This window comes from Kryptolebias marmoratus, linkage group LG14, assembly GCF_001649575.2.
Source record: "Kryptolebias marmoratus isolate JLee-2015 linkage group LG14, ASM164957v2, whole genome shotgun sequence".
Lineage (NCBI taxonomy): Eukaryota > Metazoa > Chordata > Actinopteri > Cyprinodontiformes > Rivulidae > Kryptolebias > Kryptolebias marmoratus.
Window position 1 is genome coordinate 16,875,346 of NC_051443.1, and position 27,608 is coordinate 16,902,953.

The 27,608-nt window shown below is 38.7% G+C and overlaps 1 protein-coding gene across 3 annotated transcripts in view; it reads left to right on the forward strand.

The window, feature by feature from the left end:
* unc5c (unc-5 netrin receptor C) overlaps nucleotides 1-27,608 on the forward strand; it is a 133,606-nt gene that overhangs the window by 54,444 nt on the left and 51,554 nt on the right. For all 3 annotated transcript variants that reach the window (XM_017435748.3, XM_017435747.3, XM_037979440.1), the window contains exons 2-3: nucleotides 14,337-14,567; nucleotides 23,028-23,171. In XM_017435748.3, coding sequence (XP_017291237.1) covers nucleotides 14,337-14,567; nucleotides 23,028-23,171 — 375 coding nt within the window. The remainder of the gene's footprint in view (nucleotides 1-14,336; nucleotides 14,568-23,027; nucleotides 23,172-27,608) is intronic.

Genomic DNA, 27,608 nt, shown 5'->3' on the forward strand with positions numbered 1-27,608 from the left:
ATTTTGCGGTGTGTATAGATGACTTTTTGTATATTTGTGTATTTCTGGGTGAGTGCATTCATGTTTCAGCCTTTGACACAAACACTCAAGACTGCAGGATATCTGTCTTACTCCTTGAATCAATGAGTCTAATCACGTGGACTGCATTAGGAAACATATTGACTGTATTCTAAAGAAGTCCTCTCTTGGAGCTCTTTACATAGTGGTCAATAGAAGCTGTTTTAAACAGAACCCAGTCTGTAGCTGTACCTCAACTGCACTATGTAACTTCAAACCAGTTATTAGTAGTCTTTATGCAAATTTAGCAAAAACAAACTGGATAAAGCACTTTTTCTGAGGTAATGCTGTACATTATGGTGAACTCTGATGATAAAGCACAGACAAAGATGAGTCTCACAGGAAATACCTCAGACACACAGGGAGACTGTACTTAAAAGCACTCTTTATCGGCAAAACAATAAAAGAGAGACCCGGTCAAATATTTTTGCTGAAGAGATTTTTTGGCATGTGCTCAATAAACCAATATGCTTCTTCCTGCTTTGATAAAAATGTAGACATGCTTCAACTGCCTTTAATAATGCAATTAAAATCCTTTTTGCAAATTGTCTAAATGTTTCTTTTTTCTTTTTTTAAGTATTATTATCAAAATTGAGGCATCAGATATACAATGTTTAAGCTAACACACAGGCATTATGCTATTTGTGGTACGTTTGCAAAACTTTAAAAAAAATTTCCTCTTCAACCATTGTGGACAACAGGATTCCCAGCAGCCCCCATGTCTGTTAAACTGATCGCCCCTTTAATGCTAAAATAATGCAATCCCTGTAGGGATTTTCTGTGCAAGTTTCCACCTCTCCACTTCCATTTGCAATGACAGTGATGGACCATTTTCTGATTGTAAGCAGCTCTACAAAATACACGCAATATCCATTTCAAATTTTTTCCCAATATCTCCCTCCATCTCATTTAATTTAGCAGAGATGAGCTTTTGAAAGCAGTGGTGGAGATTCGTTTTGCGAGTGTGCACATTCCATATGAAACATTGGAATTTGCTCTGTTCAAGCGTGGCCACTTAAATGGTTGTTGTGGCTGAGAGGTCGGCATGTTGTGGCTGTCTTTGCCTTTTCCTCTACAGGCGGTCTCTGCATGTCAATGTGTGTGTGTATGAGGAGGGGTCATTGCTTGCTTTTGGTTTTTGCATGGCAGAGGCAAAGGTGGGGAGGGAAGAAAGGGCGGTGCACACTTGCTCCTCATTGCCCCTCCATTATATGTGGTTGACCTATTTCAACATTGAGCAGCGCACAGCTGGGAGGGGGTACGGGGCAAAAATCACAGGCTTGACAGAAGTCCCCCGGTGAGTGGAGCTGGGTGTGTGATTGCCTAATGGAGTCACTCCCAGTATACTCACACAAAACAAACATGCACCTACTCTGTGCCCTTCTTCCTGGGAAGTATCTTCTCCTTTTAACACGTCCATTAACAGCTGTGGGGTCTGTACATGTTTGTGTGTGTGCAACAGTGCGTGCAAAATCCAGGTGATGGACTGGTTGTCAATAAGGAAATTTTGAGTGTGTACTCGTATTTCTTGCGCTTTGACACCAGTTTTGTGTTATTTTTTTCAGAATATTTGTGTAAAATGGAATAAACCATTTATTTTTAAGTTGGACTGCAAAACCTTAAAAAATGTTCAACTATGTTAAGAGATAAAGGCCACAACAAATGATTGACTGCACATTTTTCTAGTCACAGACTAGTAAATCCACTGGGCGTTGGTGAAAATCTTTATTTTCTTATAAATATTTCTTCTTTGAGTTTTTTAAGCAGGGCTTAAAAATACACTGAAAATAAACTAAGATATAATTTAAAAAGTAAGGAAAGCTGCTGCTGCTTTGCACCTTGTAGATGAGTCCAAGGAAGGAGTCGTATTATTTGTTTAGTTTATCTGGTTTATTTTATGAAACTAAGGTTTTGGTTGTTGTATTTTATTAAAAAGAGGAATTGTTTTTGAATTAAGTGTTTCGCATATGAATTATTGACTATATATAAGTGAGACCTGGTGAGTTAACTGGTCATTGTCTCACTGTGGCTTTGTGCTAAATGATCAGAGCAAGTAAAACTACAAGAAGTCGTCAGTTACGTATAAGAGTTTTTAATTTTTTCTATAAATTCACTATAGTTTAAATATATAAAATATATAAAATTACTAATTATTGCTTTGTTTTGAAAAACATTAAAATAATCAGCTGTCAAGAATTTGTTTATTTGCAGTCTCTCTGCAAGAAACAGAAAAGGTCTGTATCTGATGCTCTCATTCCTTTTTCTAAAAAAATCAGTTTGAATGTTAACATGTCTTTTGACACTATTATGTAAATGTTTTAAACACCACTAAACAACAGCCAATCTCCAAGGAAAACTAATAAAAAATCATCAAAAAGCATGAAGAAAAGGTGCTCAGGACCACTTAAAAGGTATACAAGAAAGTCTGGCTGTTTGGAAGCAAAATACAAAGAAATAAAAGATGACTTGAGCTTTTTGCACAGTATGGTATGCTCATGTTTAGCAGTTTTTGTTTAGTAGTGTTTTATTTCACAGTCTACCACATTCATACAAGATAGGATCAACTGGTTACTGAAGTTGCATAGAATTTTGTGTACTGTGTAACATTAATATTGCATCAGTGTTGCACATTTGTAGATACTGTATGTTTTTATTTCTCTGCAAACGGAACAAAATTACAATAAAGCAACTGATCTTTTATTTGGTTTAACAGAGTACAGAATATATCAACCCAAAGAGGGATTTGCATGTAAATGTGTGACTGTAAACTTCTTTCTTTGGGTCCAGAGTCAGCACAAAGAGCCTTGGTACACCTCCAAACAACAAAGCCACCACCCAACTCAAATTGCACATGCACATAATGTAGCCTGTGTGCAGAAACCAGCAGACTGCAATTTACCTAGAATGCTTACAAAGCCTTTTTCCTTTTAGCCATAATCCCAGCAAGAATCCTGGCTACCATTAAATGAGCATGCTGGAAGAGCCAGTGTTGGGATGAAAATACAAGGGGGGAAAAATACACATCAGCTGCTGTGAGGGAGCCAAATAAGCTGCAATTACTTCTGTGCTCTTGCACAGATCTTTCCTTTTAATTCACTTGAGCTTATGTTAAAAAGAAGATATAATATATGGTGTTGATAATGTACTTTAAAGCTCTTAACCTATATGAAAAAGAAAATAAAACGATTCCGTTTGCAAAGATGCAAGTCTAATGAGATGAATGTTTATGATTGTGAATGCAAGCTGAATATCAAGTGTCCTCTGAAATGCAGATAAGAGGACTAGCTGCATTAATTATTGTTTTAATTCAGGGGGAATCAGAATGCAGCTACATGAGCTAAAGTTACTTTGAAGGATAGTGCTAGTCAGAAATCTTGGTGGTAAACATTAAGATTCAGTCTAAACTTTTTACTGGAACTTAATACAACATCAATTCTGAAAAAAGTTGGTTACATTGTGTAAAATGTAATTAAAAACAGAATGCAGTGATCTGCAAATCTCATCAACCCACATTATTATTAACAATAGAACATAGTAAATGATATCAATTGTTTAAACTAGGAACATTTACAATTTTTAGGGGGAAAAGAAGGGTCATTTTGAATTTGATGGCAGCAACATATCTCAAAAACAGTTTGTGACCTGGGCAACAAAAGGCTGTAAAAGTTGTACGAATGAGAAACAGCTGGAGAAGCTTTTTGCAACAAATAAGGTTAATTGGTAACAGGTCAGTGAGAGAACTGGGTATAAAAGAGCCTTTTAGAGAGGCTGGATCTCTCAGAAATAAAGATACAAGTTCAGGCACAAGTTCACCAGTCTGCAAAAACTATGTAGAACAATTTCAGAATATTGCTTCTCAATGGAAAATAGGGACTTTAAATATTCTATTATTTACAGTTCATAATATCATCAAACAACAAACAAGAATCAAAAGACACGGCTGAAAGTCAATATTGGATGCCCATGATCTTCAAAATGACACTTTTTTTCTTCAAAATTGTACAATTTCTTAGTTTGAGCATTTGATGTGTTTACTATGTTCCATTGTGAATAAAATATGGGTTTGCAAATCATTGCAGTCTTTTATTTACATTTTACACGATGTCTCAACTTTTTTGAAGTTGAGGTTGTATTTAGGCTTCAAATAAACCCGTGGGAATAAAGACATATTTCAGTAAAAGAGCAGCAAATTTTTTGGTGCTGGTTGTTGAGAAACTGATCAGCTGGTCGGGCTTATTTTGACAATGAGCCTTGTTAGAACTTACACAAACACTCGCTTGCTTCGCGCACAGAGCTGCTACAGTATTCCCAGCTGAAATGCTGTCATGTTATTTCAGTCCCATCTGATGATCTCAACACAATAAAAGTGAAGAATTAGCATGTTGTACAACAGCAAGCTTGTGTAACAGTATTTTAACAGCATTACAGCCGTATCTAACAGTTGAGCTGTTGGGCTCAAAGCAGCATAATAAATGTCTAGAAAAGCAGATCAAGTTTGTAGTTTTGTGTGTCTGTGGTGGACTGTGTCTGTGTGAGTTTGTGTCATAGCCCTCAGGGTCAGATCCAGAGCCATGTCTATTAGCTAGCTGCTGCGGCCAGGGTCTTGTTTTTATTATCAGCACTGTAACTATGCTGTGTGTGCCCTTTTTAATATGTCACCTCCTGCTCCCTTTCTGGTGTTCTTGAGGCTAAGATTTATGGTTCTGCATTACGTCTGCCATGTCACATTAATTCTGCCATCACACATCAACACATGAACTCATGCAAATACCTAACACTTCGCACTGTCAAAGCCAGAATTAGGGCATGCATCCATTTTTGGTGCATTACGGCATACAGTAAATCCTGATCTCATCTTTCAACACATTTGAGGTTGTGTAGTTGTTGGTCCCTTTTAATCAGCCTTTGCGGGCTGGGAATGCAGTCAAAGCCAGAGAAGTGGAACAAATATTTGAGGAGGGAAAAAAAATTACCAAAATCTAAAATCACCATATGTCTTTCTGTTGTTTCTCACCTTGCAATTTGATTGACAAGATGGTGAGAATGAGATTTAGAAAGCTGATTCTCGGACGGAGGATATGTACGTGCGTCCCTGTGTTTCTCAGAGGAACAAGCAGGCAGCCAGATTCAGTGACAGACACGGAGAATAGACTGTGCTCTGGGGACTGTGTCTCACACTTTCTGACACACTTCCAGTCTGTAATGTCCTTCAGATGAAGCGCTGCCAAGGATTTTTCTGTGAGGAGGGTTGGACATTTAAGTGCTTTAGGATATATGTGCGAGGTGGGCATGTGTGAAGTATGTGCACATGTGCGGGGGTGGTGCATACCCCTCGGCAAATAATCAGTTTTGTACAGTATTGAGAGCACATAATGAGGAAATGATAGGATGATTGCCTTCTGTCTTTTCATCATATGGGCTGACTGAATTATTCCTATCATATGGCTCATCATCCGTACAACCAAGCATTCATGTCGACATGTCTCTTAATTGCTAAAATCCATTTTCAAACAAATGTTTTTTCTACCACTACTGGTTGGAAACTCCTCAATTTATGCAAAAGTATCGGTACTGTATTCACAAACTAATATAGTAATATACTGCAAAATTAGTCAGATTTGTTTACCATGTTGCTACATTATGTAGCCATTTCTTACACTAAGAAAGTGCTACTGATGAACCGATTGACACCTGACTGTCATCATTAAAGTGTCTTCCAGTTTTTAATTTAAAAACTGAAAGTCTTTATTTTCTTTGTTGTGAAAGTGCTCCTTATGTTTTGGAAAGTGACAAACTTCCCTTCTGGCCATTTAGGTCTGATATGAGCAGAACCTTCTGTTACCAGTGGCAGCAGAAGTTAACAAGATGCCCCTGTGGTTGTATGAAAAGTTATGAACAAAGAACCCTTAAGGTTGTTTTTGTATCTTTTCATTTTAAGCCTTTTACTGGTGTAATATTAGGGCTGCCCACTGTTGTTGCCCAATTAACCAAATAAGGCCCTTACTTCAGGCTGTTCGGGCACAGTGAGGGGTCAGACAACTCTGCATGTCTCCTCTGACAAGAGTAGTTTTACTCCACGGCCCACCGGTCAGTGTGGGGTGGGGCGAAGGCCTTGTCTGCAACCAGTGGAGTGACATGTGACAAGTGAATGGGCATGCTGGTTTGTGCAAAAAGGGCCAGGCGTTATGACAGCGAGGGAAGTCGAGCAGGGGAGTTATGTATGCAGTGGCCGTTTTAAACTGTATTAAAGTGTTTGTGCATCACTGAATGCATGGGCTGAGATTGTAGGTGGGCGGAAAGGCATGGGAGCGTGACGTATTAATATTGACATGTGTCACTGAGGACTTGGAGCATAAAGACAGCAAGCATCAAACCTGCACGAAGGTAATTAGGGCTGTGCTTGAACCACTGTTGTACCTCGATAGAAGATGTTAGGCCAGATGCCCCACTCACTCCTTACACCCCTCTTTTTTCTCCCTTGGACTCTTCTCAGAGCAATGTGTGTGCCAGACCGCACAGCACTGTAAATTAGTCCCGTGTGGTGACATGGTGCTTGCTGGGTAATTTGGACAATGGGGCGTTTGACAGCTCACCCATCACAGCTACAACGCCCCAGGGAGCCACATCTCCTCCAGAGCTTTTCTCTGTCTCCTTGCACTATTCTCCCTCGGTGGCGATGGACTCTGACTCTCTAAGTAGCAGCATCATTCTCCAATCAACCACCAAAGAGACTTTTCATCCATGAGCAAAAAAGATTGATGGAGAGCATGGAGGTGGAGAGTTTAGAAAAAAAAATCCAATAAAAGAGTTGGAAAATATTATGGCTGTAAAGTAAAAAAAAAAAAAAGAAGATATGAACATAGAGCATTTGTGGTGTGACAAAAATCAAGTTAAAAATACAGTATAAATAAATAAATAAATCTGGTACTTTATGACAAGTTTAACAAAAGGAATGCATATCACCCTTTGTCTTGCATGCAGAGGTTTTAAGCAAAGACCTGTTAGCATTGAGGACATGATTTGGGGATGAGTCTCTGCTACTGCCACACCAAATAGTAGCTCAGTATCTGTAAAGTTGAGCGTTATATCCATTCTTGTTTGCTAAGGTCAGTTAGCTGCAGTGGCCACATTGAATCGCATTGACCGCAAACAGTTATCAGTTGTAGATGTACATCCAATGATTATTTTCTGAGTTTCATTAAAATCCGTCTAGTTGTTCATTAGATATTTTGCTAACAAACACACGTATGCAATTCCAAGATCACCAACCACCATAAAAGGCGGGCGATAACTTCAAAATAAATTAAAGCTTACAAGAATTCTAGTGTAGTTTCAACTCTCCTGACCCTTGTGATGTTTTTATTTATTTATTTATTTATTATAATAAAATTTCTCTGACTAGTTAGTTTAAACTCTTATCAATCTTTTGTTTCCTTTGTTGAAACATTTATGTCCCAACATCATCTATTTTTATTGGATTTTCTGACTGATTGGACAGTTTCTTAACAAAAACGTAATTGGTCTAATGAGTGCTTTTGGAGAGTCAATTAACTAATTAAAGACATTGGCAGAACTAACCCCACTGTCAATCAGGCAAAGTGTAAATGGGCAGCACTCACAGTATTTTAGACACGTTGGAGCCACTGAAAGTTTATTGAATTGAACTGGTCTTGAGTGATTAGTTTTCGTAAAGTCGAACATCCAATTAGAGCGGAGACAATGCCAAGACTGAAGCTGGGAACAAGAATCAACAAGTTAGTTCTCTTCATGATTAAATCTTTCCACACATTTAGATGTTGCACACATCTGTGAACCATATTAAAGACAGCATTGCAAATTTTTTTTCTTAAGTTAAAACACTAGAAAACATTGCCTCCAAAGAAAAACTAGAACATTAGCTGGTAGCTCACAATTTAGAAACTTTAGAAAGACAGATTATCAGATCTCCTTTCTTTAGATCTGACTCTACTGATTCTAGTCTGGACGGGTCAAAGGAAACAGGGTCCTTAGTCTGTCTGCATGTGCACGGCGCCAGAGTGGAGGAGATACAGAGCCCTTTTGGACTCAGATCACTGAGATGTGTGTGTGTCTGAGTGCGCTGGACCCCCNAAAAGAAAAAAAAAATCTGTCCGTATGAGCTCACATTTCATATTCACATTTAGAGAGGAAAACAAAATCTGAAGCAAGAAGACCTTCAAAGACCTATTCCTGTCAGAGCAGTTTCCTTTTAAAGTAACATTAGTGCATTAATGAGTATTGATTTCAACTTTATTTTGACCCTTTTTTGCACATTTTTCAAAGATAACTCTGGTCATGTCTCTGAATCATTAACTAATTTGATTAAAACAGGTGTTTGACATCTTTATTACCTTGTTAACATGGGACTCATTATTTTATTTAAGCTGTCTAATCAGTGTTTTTTGTAGTATAAAATCAGCTAATTTTTCTTCACTCAGAATTAAACTTTTTTTTTTGGTTTTCTACTTTTCAGTTTATCTCGCAATATCTAGTACAAAGAACTTTATATGTTAGAAATAATATTATAAATTCTGTTCTTAATTTTACAAGGAGCCAATGTAGAGAAGCTAACATTTTATATCATCTTATAAAACATCTAAAGCTTGTACTTCAATGTATAGAAAATTTATTTTAGACTCATCTGTTCCAACTGTTTGTTTGGTCAGTCACACTTTATTGATGCTTTGACCTTGTCTCTACTGGCAATGATGTGACTGGAGCGACAGTGACAAGAGCCTGGCATGACCCTGGCAACCGCCAGCTGCCACCTGCCAGAGCGCAGCCCGAGACAACCAAGTGAAGGTCGGAGACGAGGATCAGAGAGAACATGTAAACACACTCGCCATAAAAAAATCATGACCAACACTGCAGAGTGAGGAGACTCCCTTTGAAGCTGCTGGTGTAACTTAATCACTGCCTTTTTATTTACAGCTGCCTTTTCAGGAAATTGCAAAAATCACAGAAATATAAAGGTGAACAGAAGTCAAAATCCAAACTGGGGCCACATTCAAATAAGAGATGCACAGAGTGCTCAGTGAGTGACTGAACTGAGATGACTTTCAGCTTGACGGTTTGAAGATCTATAATTTGATAAACATAATAAGAAGGTATAGAAGCCATTGTTTGGCTAATAAGGAAATGTACTGTATTTTTTTCAGTTGAGTTTGTATAAACACCTCTGTCCAATAACCTTGAGGGTACTGTTTATAGATTTCAATTGAGTGCAAAAGCTTTGTCGCTTGGTGCTAAGTAGCAGAAAATTGTATTTTCTTACTGTGCACATTTTAGTAAGAACACACAGGCAAAACAAAACAAAGCAAAACAAAAACAAAAAAAGACAAAAAAAGTGTTATTGATTCTAAGTCAAGTTAAAATTGTCCATTATCAGAATCAGCAAGCAACAGCTTTACAAACATCTGACAATAGACTCAACCTAGAAAATTGCAAATTAATATTTTTTGCCAATGATTTTTTTTCCCTCTCTTCAATTTTACTTGTTTACAGTCAAACTTGGCCAAATTAGCTTGTATGGATTTATTTTCCAAATGATAAACATATTTCAATATGTTTTGGGTGTTTCTGTGTAGTCCCATTTTTATTAATTCCGTGTTTCTGCTTTAAGTGTGCATGAGCTCTCAGAGTCATTGTGATTCTGAACCTGCACTGACTTGCCTTTAAGCTGGAAACTGATTGAGGTTAATGTTTGAGCCACTTGACTTTTAGATAATGTCTGCTTGTCTTTCTTAACTCATCCTGCCCTGCCAGGTTGTGTGATGGTAGGATTCCCAGGAGATGAAATATGAGTGTGTATAGCACACCCCACTAGAAGGTCTCATACGGGATGGGGCAAGAGAGAGGTCACTGGCTCTCAATTGTAATCAATAAATACCTGCTGCAGCCAAGTGTTAGATGGGGCCCCTGCAGCCACAGATTGTGCAGACATATCGGCTTGTATAAAGCACTGAGATAGAAAAGAGACATTAGAATGGAAGGAAAGCCTGAACTCATTTTACCCATTTCTTGTGGAGGTTCTGAAGGATTTTGCTATTAAAACGAGGACCATACATATTGATTTAAGCCAGCTGGATGTATGGGTCTGTACTTAATCCAATACTAACAACTATTGAGTAGAGAAAGCCGTTACCATAGATTTATGTTCACTCAATATAATGGGTAGGTGTGTCTAAAGCACTTTTATTGGTAGATCTGATTGACAAACTATTTATTCTGCTTCAGTTGAGTTGATAGCTGAATGGTTAATTTTTCTGCTTGACCACTCAAATTCAAAGTACCTCTAGTCCTTCCCATTGGTAAACAAGTACAAATTTGCCTAGTGATATTCCCTGTTTCTTAATAGAGTTTTCATCATTTACCAATGTTTTCCTTTGTCTGATAAAAATCTTTGGTATATGTATAAATGATATGTATAAATTGATCAATAAGTAGGAAACAGAAATGAAGAGGGAGCTGATTTATACCGCTGTTCATCCTTGTTCATGTGCGACGTGCCCCTGATAGAGGGGTAACGTTGGTTCCCCCACGACACAGTGCTTTCCTCAGAACAATAAATCTGCTTCAGCAATGATAAAGTGAGACAGCTTATCACAGTAACGTTAAAACCTCAGTATTCAAAAAGCTGCTGTCACAGACCTTCACATACTGTATGAGATATTAAAAACTAAAGGCTTCAACATAAACTCTTGTTGTAGGAAATCACTACTGTTTGTACAGCATATTAAACAGGCCAAACATAGACTGCAGTGTGCAATCTGCACTTTTTAATCTCTTCAGTCAGGTATTTAGGTCCATTGACAATGATAGTTTACATAATTTTGTGTCTGTGCACCGCAACAATGCAATCCACATGAAGCAACCCAGATATGTGTGTTTAACAAAAAGAAATCTAACAAGCTAACATATTTGAAGTAGTTTTTTAATATAACAATAATAAAGTCAGCTTATAATACTTAAATGCACTTTCTTAGCAGTCTGTGCCTGTAATTTTGAACCCATGATTACCAACTGCTGTATCTCCATTAAGATGCTTTTCCAGCTCTTAAACAAATCAAAACAAATGAATTAAAAAAAAGATCAGCACACTGCATCCTACAATCCACTCCGATTAATAAAATCCCAACAAAACAGATATTTTTATTGAGAAGGATTCTGGTAGGATGGTTCATTAAAACTTTTAGCAGAGAAACCAAAACAAACAAGCAAACAAAAAAAAGAATGTATTGTCACAATATTTTCAGGGATGGCTGTTTTATTATCTTTGATCAGCTGCCAGGTGAGCCAAAAAAAAATTTTTCCCCCCTGAGTTGGAACGTTTGGATAAAAATGGTCCAGACCACCTCTGATGATGGTTTGAGTGGAGATATTTTTAAATAGCACTGAGGCTGTTCACACTGGTATTTAGCACTGTCCGCCTGCAATCAAATAAAAGAGGACGGATTTTAGCTCCAGGTTTGAAAAGGGTCTCTTATTTTTTTAAACTGTTTTTCATGACCTTTTGCTTAGTATGCTTTGCTTCTTTTTGTGTGGAAAACCTTGCACAACTGAGACTCTAAGATATGTGACTGACTTGGCCATTTAAAAACTTGTCATTTCTTTGTTTTTTTCTTCATTTTTATTTGTTAAATTTTTTTGGCTAATAGGTTTTTGGCTCATTATCCATCTGTACTTTGCAATGCCATCGATAAAATGCACGACCCTACACTCTGTATGTCAGTTCAGTCGCAGTTTATAGTTCCAGTTTAAATTAAGTCTTGCCAAGAAAATGTGGCTTCCACCTCAGTATTTGGTTGACAAAGAAGGATGGTACATTTTATCCATACCACTGAAGACATGTTTTGCAGATCATTTATCTTTGAAGCTTTTTGTAGCTGAGATGTGGAAGTGATGTAAAATTCAAGAAACTTTCAATTGGACTCGTAAAATATTCACTTTCAGACCCACAATGTGAGTTAGAAAAACTTACCCCAATTACAGAACAAAATACAATCTGAATAAAAGCCTTCAAGGACATGTTCTATAAAAAATTTAAACACTCATTTTGGAGGCAGTTTGGAATTTTTTCTGATTAAAATAAAGTGGGAGTATTACAGATGCTTGGAAAAATCCATACTGCATATCAAACAGTGGGAGCGTGCCGTATTAATGCTTCTGTTAAAAGACTGTGAAACAGAGAGGAAAAGTATTTCATCTTGCATATTGGATTTGTAGACGTATGGCAATAGGCTCTTCAGTTAGGATTTTAAACTGCACACGATTGGTGTCTGTGGGAGCAGGGAGGCAAAAAAAATGTAATGTTTCTCTTTGAGCTTCTTGTTGCTCTCAGTATTCAGCTCACCAGGGAAGGAGGTGTTGTGATGAAGGGGAGCAGCATGATTGGAAAGAGTCAGAGTCTTTCATTTTGTCATGTGATTTCTTTTTTTCACTTCTTGGCTGATCTTTCACTGCAGGGCAGGTTCCATTCACTTGAATTTATTATTTCTTTGCGCTGAGAAAGTTGATGAATTCGAATCTCTGTTAGCAAAACTGTGTGCGCGCACACACGTTGACGCTTGTGTGTGTGTGTGCGTGCATGTGAGCAGACATGGCACGCGCCTTTCTGTTTGTCAGGGAACGGCATGGCTTTCATGGCTGTCTTAGATCTCGCTGCCTCGCAGTTCGACAGAGCGACGGAGCCAGAAGGTAGAGAGATGGAGAGATAATAGAAATGGAGGGTGAAGGAAGGCTAACACAATCTTTAATGAGTTTCCTTGGCTCTCTTTGCCTGTTTCTGGGTCAGGGTCCCTTTGGCTGAGTATGTGGGTGGACTTAGGACTATAGAGCACAAGGAGAACAGAGTTATCTACTGAAAAAGACTTCTACATTAAAGAGTCATCACCTACATCAAGACCTAATGTAGGAAAGAGTTTGAAACTTTTATTTTTTTATTTTTTTTTTAAGAAAAGCAGTCACTCACTCACAAATAAGCTTTCTGCATCATCTTAACAGTGTGCAGTCCAACTGGGTGAGGCCCGCTTTGGTCATTTTCTGACTGTCTCCTCCTGCACTTTCATTTCCTAGCAATCAACTTCAATCCGTGGCAGGTATGGAGGGAGAGATAACATTAGAGTAGCATCACGGAGAGATATCTGACATTATTTAGTGCTCCCAAAGCTTTTGCGAGGCAACCTCTGTCAGACAACAAGGCTCCGCCATGTCCACAAAGGCCAGAGAAGCAGATACAAGGACATGGAAGAATTACTGATGGACTGATAACCTCCTTTGTTATCTGAAAAGTCTGCCTTCCTGCTCCTGTTCGTCTGTGCAATGTTTCTGTCTGCTCGACTCTATTTTAACATATCAATCTAGCTTCTTTTACCATTTCTCCCCGTTCTCTCTTCCTCTCTCCTACCTTCTGTTTCCCACTGTGTCTCTGTCTCTATTACTCTGCCTTCCTTCTTTCACACTTGTGAATAATTGATGTCTACCGGTTCAATGGTAAGAATAGAACAGTTCTGGAGGTGACAAATGGGGTGGCGAATAGGCCTTATCCTCCTTTCTTCAAAGAGTTAGAAAGTTTGCTGTAGTCACTTGTGGGTGCGCATGTCTGTATATTTGTGCCACTGTGAGCATTTGTTCGTGTGTTTGTGTGTGTGTGATTTAAGACAGTGAGATGAAAGAGACTTGTAATTACAGGGAAGCGTATCTGTCTACTGCAGAAGTATCTGAGGAATGGCACATGGCACAAACTGGGCCAAAAGCCTGAGGTCATTAGATCTGCTGCGTGCATTTGGATGTCTGTGTGAGCTGCTGTTTGTGTGTGTGTGTGTGAGAAAGAGTGACAAAGAGAAGGAAAGAAAAAGAAGAGAAGAGAAAATGGGAGGCACAGCTTGAAGAGCTTATAACTTTAGTTCCTCAGAGTCAAACCTCTGAACTCAGCTTCTCGTCATTGGCTCTCATACTCGTTGCTCAGCAGTAGCTGATTGTGGTTTGACCAATCTGCACAGCCTGGTTGCCTGAGAAGAATCCCAGAATTTCCTGCACTCCAAAATACACTTGTGTAAACATTCCAAAATATCAAATGATAGGGATTTTACTGAGTGGTGTGCAAATGGATAATCTCATGCAAAGAGTTTCTTGCCTGCTTACCATTCTCCCAAAACTCGTTTTGTGTGTGTGTGTGTGTGTCTGAGGCCATTTCTCCCGTCTCTTCTTTCAGCTCTGTCCGTCCTTTTCCCTTTTTTGTGACGCTGTTTCTCTGTTTACAGTTGACGATGACTTCATTGGTCTCGGTGAGCTGCCAGAAACCTTCCCCTCCGACCCCCCAGAGCCACTGCCAGTGTTTTTGATGGAACCTGAGGAGGCCTACATAGTCAAGAACAAGCCAGTGAACCTGTACTGCAAGGCCACGCCCGCCACACAGATCTACTTCAAGTGCAACAGCGAGTGGGTCCACCAAAAGGAGCACACTGTGGAGGAGAGGGTTGATGAGAATTCCGGTAAGTTTAAAGAAAAAAAAAAGAAAAAATCACCTACATACCCCTTCAGTCTGCAGTTTTCCAAAAAATGTTTGTCCAAGCACACCAAGAGCAATGTTAAGCCAAAGATAATATTTTAAGTGTTTTGAATTTTTTTACTTAACTATCTACTCTTGATGACTAAAACTCCCATCAGTCAGATCCATCCAGCCATTAGCCTTACATGCTTCATCCTGTAGCAGGTGTTTCAGGGATTTGGAGTGTACCCCTGGTGGACCAGAGGTGGGATACACCCTGAGCAGATCACCACTCCATCACAAGGCTAGCACAAATACATGCCAAAACACGCAAATTGACTCACTGTCAGTTTGCGTGTTTTGGCTTTTGGGAGGAATCCTGAGCGCCCGGAGCTAAGAAGAAAATGCAAAACCTGCACTGATTGGACCAACAAGGGTGTATTTTTGAACCTGTTCTTACAATACAACTTTCAAAAGCAGCTGTTTCATTGTATTTAATTCAATAGAGATCATTTAAACTCTGTTCTTTTTAAAATTTTAATATTTGTTAGTTCTGTGTCTCAGCTGCTAGCAGTAATACTTATAATTTGCTATCATCTGTGCTCCCACATCTGCAGTCTTATCTGTCACCACCTGAACAGGACTTCTTGCTCACTAAGATCAGTTCTTACCCCCTTGTTCATTACAACTTTCATTTTGCTCACAGTTGCTGTTATGCTACCATTACTTTTATGTGTGAATCTTTAAGGTTGAACATATATTTGTTTGTGGGCATCTAGAAGTGAAGGTAGTGAAGCTCCAGCAGGGTTGTTTTCTAAAGAACTCTGTGCCTGAAGGCATCATAGCCATTACACACAACAGCCCAGTGCTGATTGGTTGCATTCAGCTGCTGTATTTGAAACAGTTTTTTATTTTTTTTGCCCAAAGGTACCAATCACATTGCATTTACCCTTTTCATTCCACTTTTTGCTACAGACCTGTCCACAGGCTCACAAAGACACGCTGACAGTTGCCCCTTTACTTAAACATGACTATTTAGGATCATAAACTCAGTTTCACACTTTTTAGTGACCTAAAAGTATGTCTTATCAAGGTGTGATATAAGATTATACATCTCAAGTGCTTTGAGTTCTGACCTGCATGACAAAACGTAGTATTGAAGACAGCATACAGCTGCTATGATGTTACAACAGGAGTTTTGCTGAGAGAAAAACAGTCGCAAAGAAAAAAAAAGGAAAGAAAAGAAAACTTGAACTCAACCTGAGTGTTTTTCTTTTTTTTTCCTTAATGTGCTTTAGGAAGAATGTACAAATCTGAGCATGTGTTTCATTGTTTCAATTATGACAAACAACAGGGAGAAGGTAGCGGTGGCTCTTAGCCTTTGTGTCAAGAGGTTTTGTGCCAAAAGCATCAACAAGGAAAACAGCCCACACATCACACAAGCACCCACTCTACATAGCCATATCCACAGGCTATTTACTGAACAGATATTCATTCATTTATGCTCATGCAATGCACACAAAACACACTCAACACGGCTAGAGCCCAGTGTGTGTATGTTGCAGCTCTCAACCCACTCCATGGCTCCGGTTTCTCCAAATTGACAGAAAAGGAGCGCAGATAGAAACCAGCAAGCCTGGTCAATACCACTAATAACATAGCCTAAAGAAACTGGATCTCTCTCCTTCTGGTTCTGCTTTTATCTTCTTTCTGTCTTGCTGTCACATTGAGGAGAACTGATGTGCTTATGCAAATAACACAGATTGAGATATGACGATTAAGAGTACAAGAAACCGAAGACAGAAACAGCAGGTGTTCATTTAGGCTTCAGGCTGTATCCAGTGTGTATTTCTCCAGATGTTTTACACTCTTGTATGAACACTGTGTGAGGTACTGTGCAGACACTTCCAGCACACAGATGTTTCGATTACTATCCACCATGCAAAATCTTCAGGGTAACATCTGAGTGGTCTTTCATTCATTTTCCGACATGATAATGATTTCAGATACACATCTGAATGACAAATATCTTCAGCAACAACATTTGCCAAGTCATTTGGACGACTTGGTATAGCCGACATTAGTGCTTTGAACACATCAATTACTGCAAAAAAGCCACTGTTTGCCTTTATGTGTTCACACTGAACACATAAAAGAGGCAGCTTGGTGCCACATCAGTGTGGATGTTCAAATGGAAAGACGGCATCACAGGATCTGTCGAGTCACAACAATGTTTGCGTTGAGAACAGTGTGTTCTACGTTCACACCTTTTTTAAGCGCTTCTTTCCACCTTCATGTCTTACAAACTGATCTTTCAGATGTCAAAATAAAACACGAGTTCCTGAAAATTCAGAGGGAAAATGGCCACGGAGTCAAAGTAGTCCGACTGATCAGTCAGCCAGTTATTTAGGCCAATTTTTGCCTGTTTTAAATCATCAGCATCGATCACACCTGAGCCTACTAAGCAGGTTTAAAGACAGGTAAGGTAGCACATTGTCATTGCACTTGACCTTACATCCTTTTGCCAATGCAGCTCCTGTGATGAGGGTGCCTTTTCATTCCAGAGTTGTTGTTTTTTCCTGTACAACACTGACATACCCTAAAGAAAGTTATATTTTGCAAACATTTGAAAAAAAAAACTTGTCTGCCAGTAAAAGTAGTAAGACCTTAATTCTTGTTTTTCAGGGCCTTTTGTATATAAGTAGTTAGATGGGAAATGTTACTTTAAGAAAAAAAAATTAACTTTACCCCCTGAACTACATTTATTGTGGGCCATTCATTCACTATATCACAGTTAATAATGTGTACTCATTGGCAAAGACATCTCAGGCTAAATTACAGGAAATTACAGTTTTATTTTTCAAAATCTAACAGTTTTAATGATGGGCCAAAAACAAATAAACAAATCTGTGTCCTAAATCGGCCATTGGCTACCCTAAAATCTAAAAATTGGCATCAGTATTGACCGCTGATAAACACTGATCGGTCAACCTACATTGAAAACAGCCTGGATTAACAAAAAGAAAATTCCATGATTTTATAGATGTTTGGGACAACTCTCCTTGTGCCTTGAAAATTAAAAAGACAAGATGGTAAGATGGTAATGTAAGGTATTTTATTTTCCTGGCTTCATTTTGAATCAGAAGTTTAGTTTGTTTTTATTTAAGTTGCATGATTCTGAAAATATATTCATTTTATTTTAGTGCTTTTAGCTTTTACATTACAACATAGATGACTGTGTAAGTGCATGTGCTTTGCTGCTGGAAACAGTAAAGTAGTCTCAGAGGAATGAACAACTTAGACAACAGTTTGGCCAAAATGACTCAGATAAATGCTAAAAATACTTCTTATTATAAATTCAATGCTGGGACACGATGAAACATAAAATCTCTCAAATACTTGAATGATGCAAATGTTCCTGTCGTGAAAACAGGCTGGCTAAAAGCACAATGAGTGTGTCATCAGTACTTGCAGAGCAATCCGAATTATGAGACTTCATTCACTCCACACAGCTTGAAAACACTCACCTGTTGTTCTGCCACATGTGTTTAAGAGACATTAAGCACATATATTAGCACTTAAAGGCTTTTTAACCCAATGAACAAGGCACAAACTTAATATAGAATGTTACACTGCTGAAACCTTCAAAGATATTCTTTAGCTCCTGATTGTCGCCCTGTTACTTAGTGAATACTGTAACGTTTACATTGCAGTGCTGAGGACAGGTTTTAGTCTGTTTTGAGCAAAACGACTATCGATCTGAGCAAATGAGCCATAAATTAATTTTAATCAGCACACGTAATATACACCAGAGACATCTTGTCACTTTCTCAGAGATATTAGGTAAGAAGCTCAAACAGGAGTACTCTTCATCTGGACAGATAATTAGAGCACTCCCTCCTACCCCTCTTCCTCCAGCTCATCTTCAGTGACCAAAGCTGGCTGCTCTTTCTGACAGGGCTGATCAATGATGTTAGCCAGGGGTAAAACTAAGAAGGTAGGGCAGGTCACGGTAATAACTACATTAATAATGAATCATTTTAAATGAAGTGCCAGCTATGAAAGGGACATTATGTGGAATCATGTTTAGGGCTAATGGCCACAGTGGTGTGAAGAGGCCCCTCACCACTGGCCCTGACTGTAGTGCAGTCATAGTTGTAGTGCCCTACAGCATAAGAGATGCTAGCTGAGCAAACGCGTGCACTCACAGGATGGGGTCAGAGGCAGTTCAGAGTTCTGATTTTCTGCTAGAGTGATTTCCCTGATGTGTTTGAAGTGGAACGCACTCAGAAAATCCTAATCCTGGTGTTATAAAAATCATGAATGACTTTTAAAGTAGACAGATATGTAGTCATCCTGAGCATTTTAAGTGTTCTTATAAAACACAGAAAAAATATTCAAACAAGAATTAAATTATTTATCAATTTAAACTAAGACCAAAAAAAGATGACTTCTCCATGTGCATATTTCAAACAGTATGAGGATTTTGTTGATTTTTTCCCTTTCTGCATTTTTGACATTCTCCAACTAACAGAACATCCTTTTTGGCAAACACATTAGCATACAACAGCATTCCCTCTCTTGCACTAACACACACACACGCTTGTGGAAAAGTGCAGAAGCAAATGGTGACACGACAGACAGACCGCTCCTCTGCCTGTCGGCACGCTGCGTAAATTTTACATGAGGGCTAAGCTGGTGTGTTGGATATGCCTGGTGTGTATGTGTGTGTGTGTGTGTGTGTGTTAAAACAAGAAGGCTGTGTTAATGCACTGAACCTGAAATAAAATGGCATGCTCATTTTTTACCCATCCATTCTCGATGCATTTTTCATTCAGTCAGAGTTTCTGACACCTACTGGAAAGCCATTCTTGTACTGTGGACTACTGTAAAATCTAAGTTTTATTAAAAATATAATCATCTTTAGAAGGAGGTCACCATTTAAAGTAAAATATACTCATTAGGTACTGTCAGTACTACAAAACGAACTGGTCTTTTATCTTTTATTGCCATAATTATTTACATTGTGCTAATATCCAGTTCTAAGCAGCAGCTATAATTATTTTTATGCTTTGTGATCTAATATGATGCAGTGCCATTTTTGTAACATTATTGTTAATGACACAGAGCATTAGAACCATGCAAAAGTAAAGTAAAATTGCTTTTTTAATTTTATTAAAGGCACATCAAGCCTAATGGTTACAGCGAACACTACATAACTGAGCATTCATTCATCCAGCGGGGAAACTTGAGACAATTTTAAATAACCTTGATCTACTTTCTTGTAAATTTCGATTACCAACTGTGATTCACAATGTGTCCCAAATTAGCCCATCTTGTCTCTAGTTCATTTGGCAGCGAATCGCTCTGTAATGAATTAGATTGCAGAAATAGATTAAATTACAGGCCGAATGCACATTGGGACACAGATAAGTCAATGATCTATGACACTATTTTAAGGCAGTAATGATGTCACGCTGACAACACTCTGCATCTCCTACGTAAGATCAGTTTAAAGCAAATGAGGAGTATGTTAAAATGATATATTTTAGCAGACACTTTTGACCCTAAATGAATGCTTGCTTTGCATATCAGCGCTCATTCTTGATTGGATCACCTTGTGCAACTCTTTTTATTTGCGTCTCTGTGAAAACCATCTTCTGCAACATTCTCACTGAACTAACAGTTTTGTGCTGGGAGGAAGGTGCATGTGGAGAAGACATTTTAACAAAACTTTGCCTTTGGAAAGTGCATAAAAGATGCTTGATATGATTGATGTAGCTCAAATCTATATGAGTAAGCATGTAAAGAAGCTGTTCATACTTGTGAACTAGTCAGATTCTACTTCCCCAAACTAAGCTTTACACTTTTACCAAGGAATGTTGGTGGCTAGAAAACAGCTTTACTACCCAAGTCTTAGAGTGAGTCAGAAAAAAGTTTCAGTGCTGATTCATCAGTCTCAAAGACATAAATTAGCTAAAAGACAACAGTTTTATTTGTAAAACATAGCTTTCCATAATAAAAGTCTGATAATTCAACCCCGCTCCCCTCACTGTTGCCCCTTATATCACAGTGTTTGTAGCATTTTGCTGCAGCCACAGTAATAGTGCCAAAGATAACCTTGTGAATTTTTCCTAGATATGTCTTGCAATCATAAAGAAGCCACCCTTTGAAGGACAATAATGCACATTATAGGAGTATTACTACAACCTGGCCAGCATAGCGTTTACTGCAACATCAACTAACTCTGTTTCCTCATTTTGTTAGCAAACAAGTAAAACTTTTACAAAATAATACGGATAAGGTTTTTTTTTCTCTCTCTCTCTCTCTCTCTCTCTCTTTCTCTCACTCTTTTGTCATCCCAACAATGTGGTACTCATGGCACAGGCTGGCGATGGTAGTGTAGTGTTGCAGGCACATAAAATGACTCAGTAGCAGCTGGGAATGATTTGAAAGTCACAGCCCACTTTCACATCACTGCTGACCAGATACACGAGCATGACACTTTCAGGAAAATTACATCAACTTGACTCCCCACCCCCCACCCCCCAACAGGCCGCTCTAGCCCTATTTCTAAACCTAATATGGCAGGACTTTCAGGAGATGAGGTTTGATGGAATATTCCCAGCATGAATGTCCTTTGAAAAAAATTTGCAGAAGTGTTGCCGGATATTTGAATATGAGTTCCCAACATAAATCCATGCAAAATTCAAGCTGTTCTGGAGCGGAAAGGCATGCAGCTGGAGCAAAAGGAACCATTGCAAAACATATAGAATGTTTCACCACTTGTAACTTAAACTCTGCTGATGTTAGGCTCAGGAACTACAGGGTAAAAAAAAAAAGATGGTGGGTTAAATGATAAAACGGGTACAGTTGTGGTCAGAGGTTTACATATACTCATCACAGGCATGAATGTTGCATTCATTTAGGCTTTTTCCAGGGTGGAATACAACATAAAATAAGAATTGGGTGCACAAGTTTGAAATTAGTGCGGATTTTCTCTAACCCACACAAGCTCAAAAATACACACCTCAACTAAAGTTTGGTTAAATGTCCTGTAGCAAGTCGGACCTTGACTATGTGCGGTTTGTAGCCATCAACAAGCTTCTGGTATATTTCTGGCTGAATATTTGACCACTCTTCTTAGCAGAAATGGTAGAGTTAATTTAAATTGCTTGGTTTCCTGGCACAGGCCCAACTTTAAAGCATAGTGCACAAATATTTTCATCTGGGTTGCAGTCGGGACTTTGGGAAGGCCACTGCAGGAAGCTTAATGTTAGTGTGGTTTATCCAGTTCTGATGTGCGTTTGGGATCATTGTCCTGTTGAAATGCTCAACTGTGTCCAAGTCGCTTGTCATTGCGGCCAAATAGCTCAACCACTGTCTTGTTTAACAATATTTTTTCTCCAGAAGACATTTGGCTTGTCCATATAGGCAGCTGCAAATTACAGTGGAGCTTAATTGTGTCGCTTTTTGGAGCAGTGGCTTCTTTCTTTGTTGACATCCTGTCAGTACATAGTCATTTAAAGCCAGCTTTGCTGTGGACAGAGTGTTCAGGTCATGGAGCGCTTGAGCCCTGGTAGTTCCTGGGTTATTTCTAAACATCTTAACTAATTTTCTTTTTTCCGAGGGTAACATACCTAATGATCAATCCAGTGATTGCCAAACATATACTCTTCACACTTTCAAAAAGAAACTACCAGCTGCAGTCATGAGTCCTAAAGAGATGTTGTCTACTCAAGACATTAGAGAATCTTCAGCACCTGTGAGCCTTTATGCATAATTTTGATCCTGTGTGGATAAGAGAAAATCTACAACAAAATCAAATGTTTTATGTTGTATAGTCATTTCACTCTGGAAAACAATGATTCAAATTAATCATTAAAAACCTTCAAATTAAAATGATATTCATTAACATGGATATAAGTAAACTTCTTATAGGAACTGTATGATATCGAATGAATAGCATCAATATGTTTTGTGAATGTTCTTTCACTACATAGACTATACATATGCATGAGTATATAATACATATACTCACACAAATCTATATGTACAAGCACAGATATGCACACTCTGTGAAAGCAGCATAATCTGCTCGAGAGTGGCAGCTGTGGGTAGAGGCATTTGTTCTGAGGAAGATTTGTTTGTTTGGGTCCTGGCACCCAAATGAGCAGTAATCAGAGGAGTTAGCAAACAGGATTGTGTTAGCCATGATGCCAAGAATCCACCCCCACAGGGCCCAGACGTAAACAGCTCAGTCCTCAGCCTTTATAATCAGGCCAGATTGACAAAAACTCACATTGTGTGAGGTTAATGTGGTTTAATGCCAGTTGACTTTTTAAAATTTTATTACTTGCTGTAGTTTTCACCTGTTATTTGTGCAACCCTGTGTATTTTATGCCATTTTCCTTGGCTTTTGTCTCTGAACCTTTTTCTTCATCCTCTCTGTCCTTCCCTGCAGGCCTGGTTGTGAGAGAGGCCAGCATAGAGATCACTCGGCAGCAGGTGGAAGAGTTGTTTGGGCCTGAGGACTTCTGGTGTCAGTGTGTGGCTTGGAGCTCCGCTGGAACCACCAAGAGCCGTAAAGCCCACGTCCGGATCGCCTGTGAGTATCTCCCACGCAGCTATTACCTTCTCTCTTATATTTTATATTCCTCTCCAAACAAAATCTCTTGATGCCCAGACAGTTCATGTCACAGATTGAGTTCTGCATCATCACAGAGAGCAAAGTCGGTCCTTAGAAGGCTGTTATCACCCACCACTGGAGACGAAAAGGCGATTGTTTTTGTAAAATATATCATGAACCACAAGATAGATTTATATGAAGCTCTAAAAAGGCAATCGCTAGATGTACATCTATAACTGATTAACTTCTGGAGTTAACTACATTCAAAATGGCCGCCACCGCTGAGCGACTCTAGCAATCATAAAAGTTGCTATAACTCAGCAGATTTTACAAGTATTGAGATACAGTTTTATGTGGTAGTAGCTGAGCATTGTTCCCAACACATTGTCTTAGGGCTGACTGATCACATGAGATCTGTTTCCATTAACTATTGAAGTCAACAGTGTCTTGTCTGTTAGCAAAATATCCCATGAACCACTGGACAGATTGGAATAAAACTCTCGGAAAGTAATCACTGGATCGAATTCTACAAATGATTAACTTTTGTGGACAATCTATCTCAAGATGGCTTACACAGCCTACTGACATTAGCCTACACAAAAATGACTATAACTTAAACAAGTTTACAAATGTTGAGCCAAAATTTAATGTGGTAGTAACTGAGAGTCATTCACATCAAATACTCTGAGTGCTACATATTGGCAATATTGCATGAGATTGCACATAATGTTTTTTTCAAGGTTTCAGCTTTGTTATTTGTCAACATAAGGTGATCTTAGTCAAAGACTCTGGCACGAAGGCCCTGGGCAATATACATTCCTCCAAGGAATGCTGGGCCTTTACTTACTATTGTTGTAGGTGTATAAATCTAAGTTAGTTTTCTTAGGTCCAACATCAACCTTCAAAAGAAGCACAGAGGAAGTGGAGAGCTGAAGCAGTGTTTATCCACAGACGCTATAATATGGTGCATGTTTATACCACTGTTCCCTCTTTCTTTCCCTCCGTGGCCCTCATTTGTTTTTAGTCTGTGTGTTTGTCCTCTTTCTGAATAACACAACACATTTTTTTTTCCCCTCCTCCAAGTAATGAGAAACAGTCTGCACCGGCTCTGAAGTTTAGCTTCATTTTAGCCGTCTTCCCCAAAGGAAGCTCCAGTGAGAATCCAAAAAGTAAAGAAACCCCTGAAGACTCAGTGTGGTAAACAAACTTGTTTAAGTGTAGTTGCAGCATCAAGGCAACATTTTTGCAACACAACATGGATTATGTAACTCAACTGCTTTTGCGCTGTTGTCAACATGTCACCTAGCAGGACTTCTTTTGGAGCATCAGCTAGACTGGTGCACTTCCCAGCTCTTGTCAGTCATTTTTATGAAGGTGACAGACACTTTTGCCCAAGTTTGCACTTTCTTTTTCTCTTTTTGCCTATAATGTAACTAAATATTTGGCTGGCAACTCAATGTCACTTTAAGAATGAGTTTATATATACAATATGTTGCAGAAGACAGCAAAGTAAAGAGTGTATGTAAATGATTTTCTGCTAAAACGGTCAGTTTAACCACTTAGCATCCATGTGTCTCAATTATAACCATTTAAATTCTTTACCTCACCTCTATCTCAACATATAACTCCCGACTGTCTCTCACCTGCTATTTGTTCCTATTTTCTTCACAGTTACTCTCTAAATTTTGTATAGTCTTCTTATTTCAAACACCAGTGGCTCCTATTACTGCTTCTATTATACCAGCCTGGTGGATCAGAATCATGCCTCTGTCTCCACACCGAGCACGCTCCTGCTGCTCCACCTCCTATAATCACCCGTGATGAGGGGCCTGCCAGCACTAACCTATCCCTCAAATCACAATGGACCCCTCTTCCCCTCCCATTAGCTTCTGCTGAATGGATTAGCTCCTCTACTGGGTTTTCTCTTCAGGCAGGCTTCTTGTCAGAGGCAGACTCCATCCCGTTAGGCTAATGGAAACCGGGGTTGTTTTCCTCCCCTCTCCCATCATCTAAACATATGCAGTTTAATCCGATGGTGAGTCACAGCAAGCGCTGGTGAGCTGAAAGATTGCTGTGTTAAGGAAGCAGCTTTTAAATTGGCTGCCCAAGCATAAAGTGCAGTGGGAGTGGAAGATGGAATGGAAAAAGTCCCTCAAACATTTATAAAATTGTTTTAATTGGCCTCCATTATTTGGATGTGGCGATTGCTTAGCAAACGCAGGGGAATAAAAGTATGGGCGCAAAAGTTCAATTCATCAAATTAACAAAAATCCATTTTAAAGGTCTTGAGAAAGTTAATTGTTTTCAGAAAGCTGGAAAATGAATTTCTTGTCTGTTTCAATTTTTATAGTTTTGCTAAGACCTCAGCTGTGTTGCAAGTGACTTCACTAACATTTTACTATTGATTAAAAATCAGCCCCCAAGAGTGTTCCCTGTCACTCCTAATCTAGCCTCGCTCCAGTAGCTAATGATTTACTCAGCGAGAAATAAACCATTCTAGAGTGTGAGGCTGCAGTGAGTTAGCACGACATGTAGCCAAACACATCCACTTAAGGTAATGGTTGTCATATGTGCATCTTTCCACGGACTTGCAAGGTTTGAAGTGTTTGTGTGGAGAGGGGAGAATGGCGTGACGGCCACAGGAATGTAGACTCAGCTAGTCTCAGACCGCTCGGTGCACCACATGGCCGTCCGGGTTTACGAGAAGTGAGGGGAAAAAAGAAACTTGAGACGGAAGAATACTTTAAACCCACGTTCAATAAAAACATGTAGTGTTTTTATTGGTAATTACAGTTTTATCAATAATGCAAATTATGAAAAAGAAACAATATAAGGGAATAAATTCAGACTTTTTTTTTTTGCTGTTCTCTTTTCAGGGGTCTCCACAGCGAGTCATTCTCCTCCATCTATCTCTGTCTTCTGCATCCTTTGTCTTCACTCCAATTACCTCTATGTCCCCCCCAAAAAAAGAAAAAACAAAGACAAGTGGACTTCTATTCTGTAGCTAAAGACATAAATTTAGAAAGCTCCTCAGATGAGAAGCAAAACGTTTTCAGCTACAGAATAGAAGTCCACTTGTCTTTGTTTCCTAACCTTTTCTGACTTTAACATGTCCTGGCAAAATGGATTGTCTCCAAAAGTTGATCAGTTGTAGATTTACATTAAAATTTGTCCAGTGGTTCATGTGATATTTTGCTAACAGTTGAGCAGAGTTGTATCTGAATAGCTTAGGGCAAAACTTTAGATGTAGCTCCTGCACAATCTGTAATCCTTCAGAATATGTTTTTTGCTCACGGTACAAACAAAAGAACAAACACCAGCAAAAACATGACTTCGCCTTCAGTGGTGGGCGGTAATAAGTCAAAGCTTTGAGTAAATGTTTTGTTGAGGCACAAACCAGCTTTAGCCTAAAGAAGATTTAAAAAAGGTCATTTGTGGCAACAAAGAGGTCAGCTTTCTTCCTGTTTGTGTCTGCTGCCTGGAATTTTATTACGAAATATCTTTGGTTCAAACTTAGCCCCTCTGGGACCTTATCACCAGTAAGTGGCTGCCAGTTTTTACGGTTTACTCTAAACAGCCCAGTGGCGTGCTGAATTACTGCACACTGAGCAGCCATATCGGTACCCATGAAGACTTCCATACGCTATAACACTTTTATGTGAGGAAATCAAATTTAATTTATTAGATTTCGCTGCGGTGCATATGCCGTAAATCAAAATGTATCAGGGAATAAAAGAATGTGTGACTGAATAGCCTCCTCACCTGTCACACTGTGTCTGCGTAATCTTTTGTCTTTTGGAAGTGCTTGAGGAAGTATATCTCTATACTTCCTCTGTCGCAGAATGACTTTTAAACTACAAAACAGCAGTACTTTTTATACATTTTCCTTTCTGACTTGGGGAAAAAAAATAAACAAATAATATATTTGCCCTTGAATCAGATTCTATGAACTTCTGTCAAAGAAAAAGCCCCTCTAGTTATTACTTTTTTCAAAAAATTTCAACCAGAAATTGCTTTCAATTCAACTCAGCTTTTATAACTCAGAAATTTGTGGAATTGAAGCATATATTATTACCTGAAAACATGCTCTTAAGTTGAAGGACAACCGCTCTTGCAGAAAGCTTATTTAATCTTTTTTGTCTCTCACAACAACAAAAATGAACCCCAAAATGACTATAAATATTGTTTAGTGCCTTCAGGTCGAAGCTAACCTTTTATTGTGCAACAACATGATTTAGTTTCTTTTTATAGAACAGTTGACACTAAACAGCAAAATGTCTGCATTTAAATTTATTGTCTTCTAATTGAATAGCTATTTAACTGAACAAAAGCAAACGATGATAATTAAAATCATTATTGACTCATTTTAAGACATCTTTCTTCTTAAATACTTAAAAATGAATCAGGGGTTGTCTA